Raw genomic sequence first — 12778 nt, 5'->3', positions numbered from 1 at the left:
GAAACACTCATAACTGCCGGACCTTGAACATGCTGGAGCAGTACCACTGCTGACTGGGTTAACTCTGGGACATTGAAATAGTGGGCCTCCATAATCTTTCACCCTCCCGGTATCTTTATTGATCCAAAAGCACTTGGAGAAGATGACAGCAGGAACACAAAAAAGGAGAGAGACAGAGAGTGTCCATACCGCTACTGTACAAGTACATTCAATCTGGTGCATTCCAATGGGGTTTTCCTGGCAGATCCTAACAGGGATTATAGGACTGACTGTTCAATACAAGCTAATTGTACTTGTTTTAGTACCATTGTGATTTTGAGGTGATACTATAATCAGAACTACCTTTCCATGGTGCATTTCCCAACATTGAACCTGGTCCATTCCATGCATTTCCCAATACTGAACCCAGTCCATTTATGTAGCCAACTGTTCCCTGCTGAACACAGTTACTCTGAAAAGTTCCATTAAATAAAACACAAATGAGCTTTTGTTAAGTATTTGACATATGTATTCATGTCATGTTTTAAGTGAGTAAAGATGGAGTTTTGGCTTCATATATTACTTAAACACTAATAACAAATAACATAGTCATTTCTCACAGCTAAAAGCCACTTCATTCAAGCTCTTAAGGTCAAATGACCCAAGTGGTTCCAATGATGGTTGCATTGTCCTTTCTTCAGGTGGAGTTAATAATAAGAACCATCCTGGATTTCACACAGTTTAGAAATAACTGAAAAAAGTTTAATATGGACTTTGTAATACAAAAAAAAAGAATAAAATAAATAAATAAATGCTCATCTAATTTTATTTTGCATTCATTCTTCATGTTGATATAGCATAATAGTAATGGGTCAAGTTGGTGATTTCCCATCCATATAGATGGTCTCTAGCCCTTCCAAAGGGATTTCTAGGTGCTGGCAGATATATAGCAGTCCCTCAAGCATGTTCTAGTTCTCAGATCAGTGGACTGTACTTGGTAAACTTCAAATGAGAGGAGCCCAGAAGGTAATTCTCATGAGGTACCCAAACTATTTGAATTAGAACACCTTGAGCCATTAGACCTCTAATCCAAAGTCGTTCTTGGTTGTCTAGTTCCTTAACTAGTCATTTCAGTGAGCTCAGCGACCCTGTGATGTCACCTTTCTTTAGCTGCTATTCAAAGCAGAAGAACACAGGAGTGGATTGGGACATACTTTGCATGGTAAACTGAAAGATTTTCTAGAGTCTTCTAGGTCTCATTTTGCCATCACTATCCAGTCATTCCAGTTCCCTCAATTACAGCTGCTTTGACGTAAACGTCTCCAGTTAGGGCAGCGGCTCTTTCTTCATTTGCAAACAATGAGGTTCTTATCCTTCACTTAACACTTGCCTATAAACTAGTCCAGAGCACCATGAAGATTACAATCAGATAAAACCAAAAGGATACCAGGATCCCCAAAACAAGGAGATTCAACATTCGTGCTTCCACAGTCAAACTAAAACTCTCCTGGTTTCAGCGGCACCATAATAACCACTTCACTTAAATCATGAACAGAACAGGAGACGAGATGCACCCTTAACTGAGTCTTACACGTGAAAGCAGTCAGCTGTGTTTTTCTGCAAGCAAACGGCTGGCTCCAAAACTCCATACACCTGCATTATCCTCCTCCAGATATCACAATGTCTGATGAAGGCACGACTGACGTACTTTCTATAAGCCACCAGTTACCTGTAGTAGAACAAAAAGCTGCTTCATTGTTCTACAGCATGCCAGATCCAGGGTATACAAGTCACTGTTACTTGGGAAGTAATCAGGATCCAGAGCCAATTTTTTGTTTAAGTGCAAGTCAGACAACATTAAAATTATACTTATTAATCTCTCACACAAGTACAAAATCAGCCTTTCACTACAGAAAGGACTTTTCTGACAGAAAAGGTCATTTTTTCCAATTGTCAGTCCATCTAAATCTGTCCATAAATACTTATTATGACTGACCACCACCCCTCAGCTTTTTTAGGGTGGTTTAGGCTATTTTCATCATTAAGTATTCAAACTCTTAAGAGCAAACACCTCCTCCAGAATGGGTCTTAGTTTAGTTTAGTTATCTTTGCTTCACATGAGGTTAGCCTAATTTTAAAAAGTATTATCACTGGGTTGAAATTTTGAATTTTCGTCTAGCCAGTTTGCCAGGGGTAATTTTCAAAGAATACAAAACATAGTTGTAAAAATCCCTGCATGCAAACCCCTTCACCATGCCAAAAATAATGGGAAAATAAATTATAACTCTGTTTGTTTTGTTTTACTGTTCCATTGTCTATAATTCACACATTACTCTGCACAACCAATGCTTACTTGAGTCTTAATATTATTGTGTACTTTTAACTTCTAGGCCAAAGTGTTTTATGACATAATGGATTTATTTTGTTATCAACATTAGAAGTTTTCCACTACTCAATTCCTTTAGAAGAACTTTTTTTTTTGAGCCAGGTGATGGGAAAAATTGGGTTACGGGGTCATGCAGATGGGCAGATGGACAATGTTTAGTGGCACCCAGTGGACTGTCTCTAAGGAGTAATATAGTTGGCACTGTAATGTCTAGATTATAGTTCTTCATATATGTCAAAGGAGGCCCAGGCTGGAATATTATAAATACCACTGTTAGGGGTCTCAGCTATATGATTCCACCTAACTACTGCTTCATTAGGAGTAAGCATTTAGGGTTCACCTTCCATTGAGAGACTGCACCCCCTTTGAATATAAAAAAGCTGTTTTCCACAATAATTGGAAGGTAAACAGTTTGTTCCTTCAGGATCATGTGAAACTCTGGATGGACTGCCTAAAATGCCTAACAATAGGTAAAAGACGACAGTGTCCAAAAAGTAATAGGAACACATATCTGATAGCAGCATTCCTTTTCTGAATGGTACTATGAGCTTAGTTAATATATTTATTGACTCTCAAGTGATTTCCACTCTGTGGTTTTAATGTAATACCATACATACTCAGCTAGGTAATACAGTATGAGTAATAGAATTTACATTTTCTGGTTAATTATAGCAGAAACTTGTAATGCAGTGTTCTTTAGCCAATTGTGCAAACATTGAATATAAATTTTGAGTTTTTGCAGGTGGGCTACAACTGTTGCCAGCTTTTTAAAACAACAAATGGTGATATTACTAGTCTGAAAGGTATAACACAAGATGAATACTACTTACAACTGTTTCGTGGGCCAAAAAATGGATGCAAGGAGTGCACAAAAATCTAATTGTAGGGAATGCCACAATCCTGCATCTGCTATAAAGGACACCAGGCTGCAGTGATGGTACATGCTTTTGTTTTTTGTTTGGTCTATTCGATTGTCTCTGTTGGTTGTTCTTTTACAGTATTGTGAATTGTCCATTGTGTAAAAACAAACACCCACTGAAACTGAATAGGGAAAGACACATGATTGACAGCTGTTGACCATCTGTGGTGGGACTTTGCTTCCAGTAAAAAGATTTATTAGATATACAAACAAAAGGTATATATACTTATGCATACATCTTATATATAAATCTCTACGCGTGGAAGTGTGTGTGTCTGTCCATCCTGGAAGTGAGAGGTGGAGTCAGGGTAAGGGCTCCACCGCTAAGGATACACAAGCGAGGCCAGCATGTCGGCAAAATGAAACCTCCGAGGAGAGAGATGTAGTTCCTTTCAATTACCTGACATCTGTACATTTCAATTTTTCTTTCTGATGAATTCAATAGTTTCTAGGACCCGGCTTACACAGCTAGTATATAAGAGTATGCGACACATGTTTTACCCTAATTCTGGGCTCATCAGGCTACACACTCACTGCACCCCCTCCTCTCAGGGAATCGAACCTCAGACGTCAGCGCTAGAGGCAAAGCCTCTAACGTTGCGCCACGGTGTGTGGTTCGTTCATTTGACAGCATGTAGATCGGGATAATTACATTCATGGCAATCGTAGTCTGAATCACAATCTCATTGTATGGGTGGTTACCTACCAGGTAACGCTCGTGGTTGGTCAGCAAGTCGGTCCGAGGTTCGATTCCCCGAGAGGGGGTCGGGTGCAGTGAGTGTGTACGCCTGATGAGCCCAGAATTAGGGCGAAACACGTGTCGCGTACTCTTTGCATTATTTGACAGTAAACTATTTCAACCATTCTATAATCTGCTTCTCGCAACTGAAAGAGGGCACCATGGCGGATGTTAGCTGACTTGCTGACCAACCACAAGCGTAACCTGGTAGGTAACCACCTATACAATCAGATTGTGATTCAGACTACAAATGCCATGAATTATATATATACAGTGGTGTGAAAAACTATTTGCCCCCTTCCTGATTTCTTATTCTTTTGCATTTTTGTCACACAAAACGTTTCTGATCATCAAACACATTTAACCATTAGTCAAATATAACACAAGTAAACACAAAATGCAGTTTGTAAATGGTGGTTTTTATTATTTAGGGAGAAAAAAAAAATCCAAACCTACATGGCCCTGTGTGAAAAAGTAATTGCCCCCTGAACCTAATAACTGGTTGGGCCACCCTTAGCAGCAATAACTGCAATCAAGCGTTTGCGATAACTTGCAATGAGTCTTTTACAGCGCTCTGGAGGAATTTTGGCCCACTCATCTTTGCAAAATTGTTGTAATTCAGCTTTATTTGAGGGTTTTCTAGCATGAACCGCCTTTTTAAGGTCATGCCATAGCATCTCAGTTGGATTCAGGTCAGGACTTTGACTAGGCCACTCCAAAGTCTTCATTTTGTTTTTCTTCAGCCATTCAGAGGTGGATTTGCTGGTGTGTTTTGGGTCATTGTCCTGTTGCAGCACCCAAGATCGCTTCAGCTTGAGTTGACGAACAGATGGCCAGACATTCTCCTTCAGGATTTTTTGGTAGACAGTAGAATTCATGGTTCCATCTATCACAGCAAGCCTTCCAGGTCCTGAAGCAGCAAAACAACCCCAGACCATCACACTACCACCACCATATTTTACTGTTGGTATGATGTTCTTTTTCTGAAATGCTGTGTTCCTTTTACGCCAGATGTAACGGGACATTTGCCTTCCAAAAAGTTCAACTTTTGTCTCATCAGTCCACAAGGTATTTTCCCAAAAGTCTTGGCAATCATTGAAATGTTTCTTAGCAAAACTGAGATGAGCCCTAATGTTCTTTTTCCTTAACAATGGTTTGCGTCTTGGACATCTGCCATGCAGGCCGTTTTTGCCCAGTCTCTTTCTTATGGTGGAGTCGTGAACACTGACCTTAATTGAGGCAAGTGAGGCCTGCAGTTCTTTAGACGTTGTCCTGGGGTCTTTTGTGACCTCTCGGATGAGTCGTCTCTGCGCTCTTGGGGTAATTTTGGTCGGCCGGCCACTCCTGGGAAGGTTCACCACTGTTCCATGTTTTTGCCATTTGTGGATAATGGCTCTCACTGTGGTTCGCTGGAGTCCCAAAGCTTTAGAAATGGCTTTATAACCTTTACCAGACTGATAGATCTCAATTACTTCTGTTCTCATTTGCTCCTGAATTTCTTTGGATCTTGGCATGATGTCTAGCTTTTGAGGTGCTTTTGGTCTACTTCTCTGTGTCAGGCAGCTCCTATTTAAGTGATTTCTTGATTGAAACAGGTGTGGCAGTAATCAGGCCTGGGGGTGGCTACGGAAATTGAACTCAGGTGTGATACACCACAGTTAGGTTATTTTTTAACAAGGGGGCAATTACTTTTTCACACAGGGCTATGTAGGTTTGGATTTTTTTTCTCCCTAAATAATAAAAACCATCATTTAAAAACTGCATTTTGTGTTTACTTGTGTTATATTTGACTAATGGTTAAATGTGTTTGATGATCAGAAACATTTTGTGTGACAAACATGCAAAAGAATAAGAAATCAGGAAGGGGGCAAATAGTTTTTCACACCACTGTACATACATATATATACAGTATATATACACAGAGAGTAGAACTGAGGGTAGGAACTTTGAATGTTGGCAGTATGACTGGCAAGGGGAGAGAGTTAGCCGATATGATGGAGAGAAGGAAGGTTGATATACAGTGCATCCGGAAAGTATTCACAGCGCATCACTTTTTCCACATTTTGTTATGTTACAGCCTTATTCCAAAATGGATTAAATTCATTTTTTTCCTCAGAATTCTACAGACAACACCCCATAATGACAACGTGAAAAAAGTTTACTTGAGGTTTTTGCAAATTTATTAAAAATAAAAAAACTGAGAAATCACATGTACATAAGTATTCACAGCCTTTGCTTAATACTTTGTCGATGCACCTTTGGCAACAATTACAGCCTCAAGTCTTTTTGAATATGATGCCACAAGCTTGGCACACCTATCCTTGGCCAGTTTCGCTCATTCCTCTTTGCAGCACCTCTCAAGCTCTATCAGGTTGGATGGGAAGCGTTGGCGCACAGCCATTTTAAGATCTCTCCGGAGATGTTCAATCAGATTCAAGTCTGGGCTCTGGCTGGGCCACTCAAGGACATTCACAGAGTTGTCCTGAAGCCACTCCTTTGATATCTTGACTGTGTGCTTAGGATTGTTGTCCTGCTGAAAGATGAACCGTCGCCCCAGTCTGAGGTCAAGAGCGCTCTGGAGCAGGTTTTCATCCAGGATGTCTCTGTACATTGCTGCAGTCATCTTTCCCTTTATCCTGACTAGTCTCCCAGTTCCTGCCACTGAAAAACATCCCCACAGCATGATGCTGCCACCACCATGCTTCACTGTAGGGATGGTATTGGCCTGGTGATGAGCGGTGCCTGGTTTCCTCCAAACGTGATGCCTGACATTCACACCAAAGAGTTCAATCTTTGTCTCATCAGACCAGAGAATTTTCTTTCTCATGGTCTGAGAGTCCTTCAGGTGCCCTTTGGCAAACTCCAGGCGTTTTTTCTCATGGTCATGGTCTGAGAGTCCTTCCTTTGGCAAACTCCAGGCGGGCTGCCATGTGCCTTTTAGTAAGGAGTGGCTTCCGTCTGGCCACTCTACCATACAGGCCTGATTGGTGGATTGCTGCAGAGATGGTTGTCCTTCTGGAAGGTTCTCCTCTCTCCACAGAGGACCTCTGGAGCTCTGACAGAGTGACCATCGGGTTCTTGGTCACATCCCTGACTAAGGCCCTTCTTCCCCGATCGCTCAGTTTAGATGGTCGGCCAGCTCTAGGAAGAGTCCTGGGGCCTCATGTATAAACGGTGCGTACGCACAGAAATGTTGCGTACGAACCTTTCCACGCTCAAATCGCGATGTATAAAACCTAAACTTGGCGTAAAGCCACGCACATTTCCACGGTAACTCATACCTTGGCGTACGCAATTTCTCCGATCGGTTTTGCAGACTGGTGGCACCCAGCTTCAAAGCAGTGCTACGGTTCCTGTGTGATCACCTTTCTTTCTTAGATCCACATTCCTGATGCTGCTTTATAAATACACTGAAACTAACTGCATATTGTTTATTAGTGTAATGCATCTGATTGTAATTAATCTGTAGCAATATAATGGTCCAGGGAATAGCCATAGTATTCCAAATACCATAACTGCTTTAGCGTTGTAACTCTCACTGCATCTTCTTCTTCTTTCAGCTGCTCCCGTTAAGGGTTGCCACAGCAGATCATCTTTTTCCATATTACTCTCACTGTACCACTCGGAGTATTTATATCACTGTATCTGAGTGGGGAATCACAGCAGCAGCTGAAATATCGGTATACAGCATGAAGCAGACGCTGACTCAGCCATGGCAAAACGCTTTATAGAGACTTCCCAGTACGGACTTTGCGGTTTAGAAAAGGTTTCATCCCAAGAACTCTAAACGCACTCAATCAGTCCATCAACTGCTCCTTATATAACTGTTTACTTATAAGTACAATCACCTCACTGTAAACTTGCACTACAGTTATAATATTGCACAACCTGCGCCACTTTATAAAGTGCGTATTTACATATGATCACGGTATTCATTTTTAAGATGAAATGCAGCAAAATATGTTGATTATATTATACAGCTAAAACTTTAACTTCATTTAAATAATCTGTATTGTTAATAATTAAACATGTGAGGACACGGTGCCGCAGCGCTAGCTAGCTCAGGGATTGTTCCTGCATTGCGTTGTATTCTTGCGCTGACGCGACACTGGAAAGATAGACGGATAGAATAATTAAACATTTACTACGAAGATATTTCGATGTTCCTTAAAAGTTTTGAAGAATCGGCGTTCTAAGCTTACAGATGGCTTAACGTCTATTACAGAGCTGATTGTGTGGCGATTGGTCATTTGGAGAAAGAAAAGTAAGGACAGGAATTGGAGGTTAGTACGTTTGAAAGAGACAGTACTGCTGCAATAAAGTATTTCATCGAAGGTCGCACATGGCGCAGCAGGCCTCTTGCGTGAGATATGCACAATCACTGCGCCACCGTGTTCCCATGTTTAATAACATGCTTTCATTCCTATCATCATGACAATGATATCACGTATACATGTCAGTATTTTAATTATTCAGAGAGCTGTAATATCACGAATGTAATGGATTCTGTGTCGGAGAATGAGAAAGAACGGAAGCACGTAGTGATTCACATACATAGAGTACATAGAAGATCAAATACAGAACAAAGCATTTAACGTGCTACTTGAGAAACTAGTAAAATAAACGATTTTAAGATGAAGTTTATGATGTTCTACTTTAATGGCAAAATAAACTACGTGAAATTTCGAGATTAAAGTTGACATTTCGTGCTTTTTTCCCACTGTGTGCCTATTTTTTTTTCTGTACCCTGATAAGCTTTCATATGACACTCAGACGGTGGGCTACGACTCGCCTTTTCACGGCGACTTTGATATGTGATTTCTTTTTTATTTCGGGCACTGTGCGAGTTTGTGAAGTTGAGCCTTCGAGTTTCTCCGACACTCTGTCACTCGATCAACTTTCTTTTGTTGATTATACCACTGCTTAAACCAACAAATAGTACGTTTTTCCTTTTCCTCCACTTGGTATTCGCTGAAATTCTTATATTTCCCCCGTGCTTTTCCCATTGTCTTTTCACAGAAGGCTATTTATATTGATTTACATATTGAAAGAGGCGTAATTCTGGGAGGAGTTGGGGCGGGACAGAAGGCGCGTGCACGTGCGTTACTTTTCACGCCGATCGGGATTTATGTAGTGGAAGAACGTGAAAGTATGCGTGCGCACAGATTCCTGCATCTGGATTTTTCTGTGCGTACGCACAATCCCGCTTTTGTGCTTACGCCATGTTATAGTGTGAGTTCTACGCACGGCGTTATACATGAGGCCCCTGGTGATTTCGAACTTCTTCCACTTACGGATGATGGAGGCCACTGTGCTCATTGGGACCTTCAAAGCAACAGAAATTTTTCTGTAACCTTCCCCAGATATGTGCCTCGAGACAATCCTGTTTCGGAGGTCTACAGACAATTCCTTTGACTTCATGCTTGGTTTGTGCTCCGACATGAACTGTCAACTGTGGGACCTTATATAGACAGGTGTGTGCCTTTCCAAATCATGTCCAGTCAACTGAATTTACCACAGGTGGACTCAAATTAAGCTCATCTAAAGGATCATCAAGGGAAACAGGATGCACCTGAGCTCAATTTCGAGCTTCACGGCAAAGGCTGTGAATACTTATGTACATGTGTTTTCTCAATTTTTTTATTTTTAATAAATTTGCAAAAACCTCAAGTAAACTTTTTTCACGTTGTCATTATGGGGTGTTGTCTGTAGAATTCTGAGGAAAAAAATGAATTTAATCCATTTTGGAATAAGGCTGTAACATAACAAAATGTGGAAAAATTGATGTGCTGTGAATACTTTCCGGATGCACTGTATATATACTGTATATATAATATAAAATATATATATGAGAGATTGGGGGCTTTAGACCTCAGTTGTCTTTCTTAAAATCTTGATCTCATTCTACAAACCCCTTCACCTTGATTTTACTTGCTAAGACAGTTTTTGATGACTACTACCATTCCCAAGTGATGAGAATCCACCTCATCATAGTTCTAGACAATCACATTTTCTTTGGCTTCTACCTGGAAAATGCTTAACATTTCACATCTGCTGGGACTTAGAATGGTGAGATTGTTTTGTTTTTTTCTAGTTCATTCACTTTGGAATAGCGCCATCATTTCAGCCAATCTTTTTGAATTAATTTTACTTCAAGGAATTAGGCCGGCTTCATCATTTTACACCATCTTCTGTTATAGTTCCAGACCGGACTTTGTGTGTGTTTGGCTTAAGAATTTTTTTTTGTATGTAATGTACATGATATTCATTTGGGAATATTTTAAATTTGAATTGTATTTAGTGTTTATTAGTTCTGAAAAAATGGGAGAGAAATTTTCTGGTGTATATAAATATTAGGTTGTTTTCCATCCATCCATTTTCTAACCTGCTGAATCCGAACACAGGGTCACGGGGGTCTGCTGGAGCCATTCCCAGCCAACACAGGGCACAAGGCAGGAACCAATCCCAGGCAGGGTGCCAACCCACCGCAGGACAGACACAAACACACCCACACACCAAGCACACACTAGGGCCAATTTAGAATCGCCAATCCACCTAACCTGCATGTCTTTGGACTGTGGGAGGAAACCCACGCAGACACAGGGAGAACATGCAAACTCCACGCAGGGAGGACCTGGGAAGAGAACCCAGGTCCCCAGATCTCCCAACTGTGAGGCAGCAGCGCTACCCACTGCGCCACTGTGCCGCCCCAGGTTGTTTTCCTTATTTATTAATTCACTTAATATTCTTTGTCACTTTCTATTATCTCTGTTTAAATGTATTCATCTTTCTTTACAATATATTTACCTTTCACTTTTGTATTTTATGATTTTATGTCTTTGCTTCATCGGCTGGGGAATGAGAGGAGGAAACTTGTAATGAGTGTGTTGACTTGGCCTAGTCTGACTCTTTTTTTAGGCCTTAGGCTTGGAAGTGAAGCAGCCAGCCAAGATGTTTCGAGACAGTCATTACAAGTTGACCAAGCATCAGAGGTCTAAAAGCAGGCAAGTTTAATTATAAACAGGGGTAATATTTAGGAGGAAGGTGGCATAGAAATCTGTGGTCACTTGCTTTAGGCTAGCACAGCTTCCTACAACAGCAAGCCAAGTGACATTCTTCACTGAAGGCATGAGACGAGTCAGGTAGTTGGAGATTAGGGTGCGATACTACTGCTCAAAGTAGGTCAATTAGTCTCATTCTCTTTGAGAGCTACTTTATGTTTTCTCCAGTCATAAGCAAGATCTTCACATCAATATCTATGCATAAATATTCTGTCTCCAGAAACAATCTTAAATCAGACATTGTGATATTAAACTGTAAAATAAATTGTAAGCTACTCAAATATCCATTTTAACACAGTGGTCTCCCACTTCATCTAATACACCAGTGCTACATATGTTCTCCTATATATATTTTGCATACAATGCAACCAGTTTATACCACAGCAATACTGTACTTAATACTTGGTAATATATTAGACTAGATACAGGCATAATGGTTTACACATGAAGAAATTCAAACAGGAATTTGCTGGAGGTGGTAGTCTATTTTGACAGCATCCATCAAATATTCAATATTTTGCTAAATATCTTTGATCACTACTGGCACTTTCATATGCCTACTAGATTAGCTCAGTTCATTTAGTTCCTGCCACTGTGATAAGCACATAATTTAAAGTTCCCTTTGACATGTATCTACCTTTACTTAATTGTCTTCAGTTCACTATAGATTTGGAGGAAGATTGTCTCCTGCCTTCCATATCATTTTACACCTCCATCTATACTGGAACTTCACTTTTCCTGAAGAGTATGCAAGGCAAGATGTGTTAGGCAGGCATCGCCAGCTCTACCAGGGCTCAACTGGCAAGATGGCATTTCTTACTAGGAACAGACAAAATTAGTGGAACAGACAAAATCAGTCAGGGTCAGCTTTTGTGATGTGGTGATTTGTACTGAGGGTAGCAAAAAAATTCCAGTGAGAAATGGAACGTAAAGAATTTTAGTCAGGGGGTTGTTTTGCAATAAAACGGAATTAGTGTGAAAGACAAAATAAATAGTTTATGAATAAGACTACAGACACAGAAGCACACAGAACACTGTCTTGTCTCCCGGAGTCCTCTGCCAGCAGACTTGAGGAAGTACAAATTTAGCACAAACTGAAAACAACAGTAGCAATTGTTGAACAACTAGAGATATAGCGATACTTTATTTATTCCATGTGCTACACAGAATATATTCAATGTGAAACAGTAAATATAACCATAATCTAATTCAAATTAATATCTAAAATGGCAGTCTTTAGACTGCCCTGTCAATTAATTTTAGCCAGCTTTTACTAGCAAATAAGAGCAAAACTGGAGAAAGATGCTGAATGGAAATCAAGACACTGTGCTCTGACTTGGTGCTGAAAACTGGTTTCTGCTCACCCTGGCATCGTGTCCAATCAACTCTTTGCACTCTTCACACGTGTTTGCAAATAGTGTGTCATAGCATGGGATGCAGTAAGGGTTGTCCTCTGCTTGTATGTACTTCCTGCCATATAAGGATTCCTTGCAGTTGTCACAATCAAATCGTTCACTCATTTTGTTAAAAACCTGTGAGAAAAAACAGATAAATATTAACCGCTGCTCCTTTAGATGCACAGTGGTTTGTGTTCCACTTGATAAATACATGAAATGCTCACCCATTTTTTAGCAAACATTGGATTTTTTTGTAGTACAACTTGGGACCAAAGTTTAACTATATATAATAGTTGG

General features: G+C 40.3%; 1 protein-coding gene across 1 annotated transcript in view; it reads right to left on the bottom strand.

Annotated features, from left to right (window-relative positions):
- fhl3a (four and a half LIM domains 3a) overlaps positions 1-12778 on the bottom strand; it is a 95853-nt gene that overhangs the window by 11820 nt on the left and 71255 nt on the right. Inside the window, exon 2 of the mRNA XM_028819219.2 lies at positions 12449-12616. Coding sequence (XP_028675052.1) covers positions 12449-12604 — 156 coding nt within the window. The 5' untranslated portion in view covers positions 12605-12616. The remainder of the gene's footprint in view (positions 1-12448; positions 12617-12778) is intronic.

This window comes from Erpetoichthys calabaricus, chromosome 14 (genome assembly GCF_900747795.2).
Source record: "Erpetoichthys calabaricus chromosome 14, fErpCal1.3, whole genome shotgun sequence".
Lineage (NCBI taxonomy): Eukaryota > Metazoa > Chordata > Cladistia > Polypteriformes > Polypteridae > Erpetoichthys > Erpetoichthys calabaricus.
This window is presented reverse-complemented; position numbering and strand designations above follow the sequence as displayed.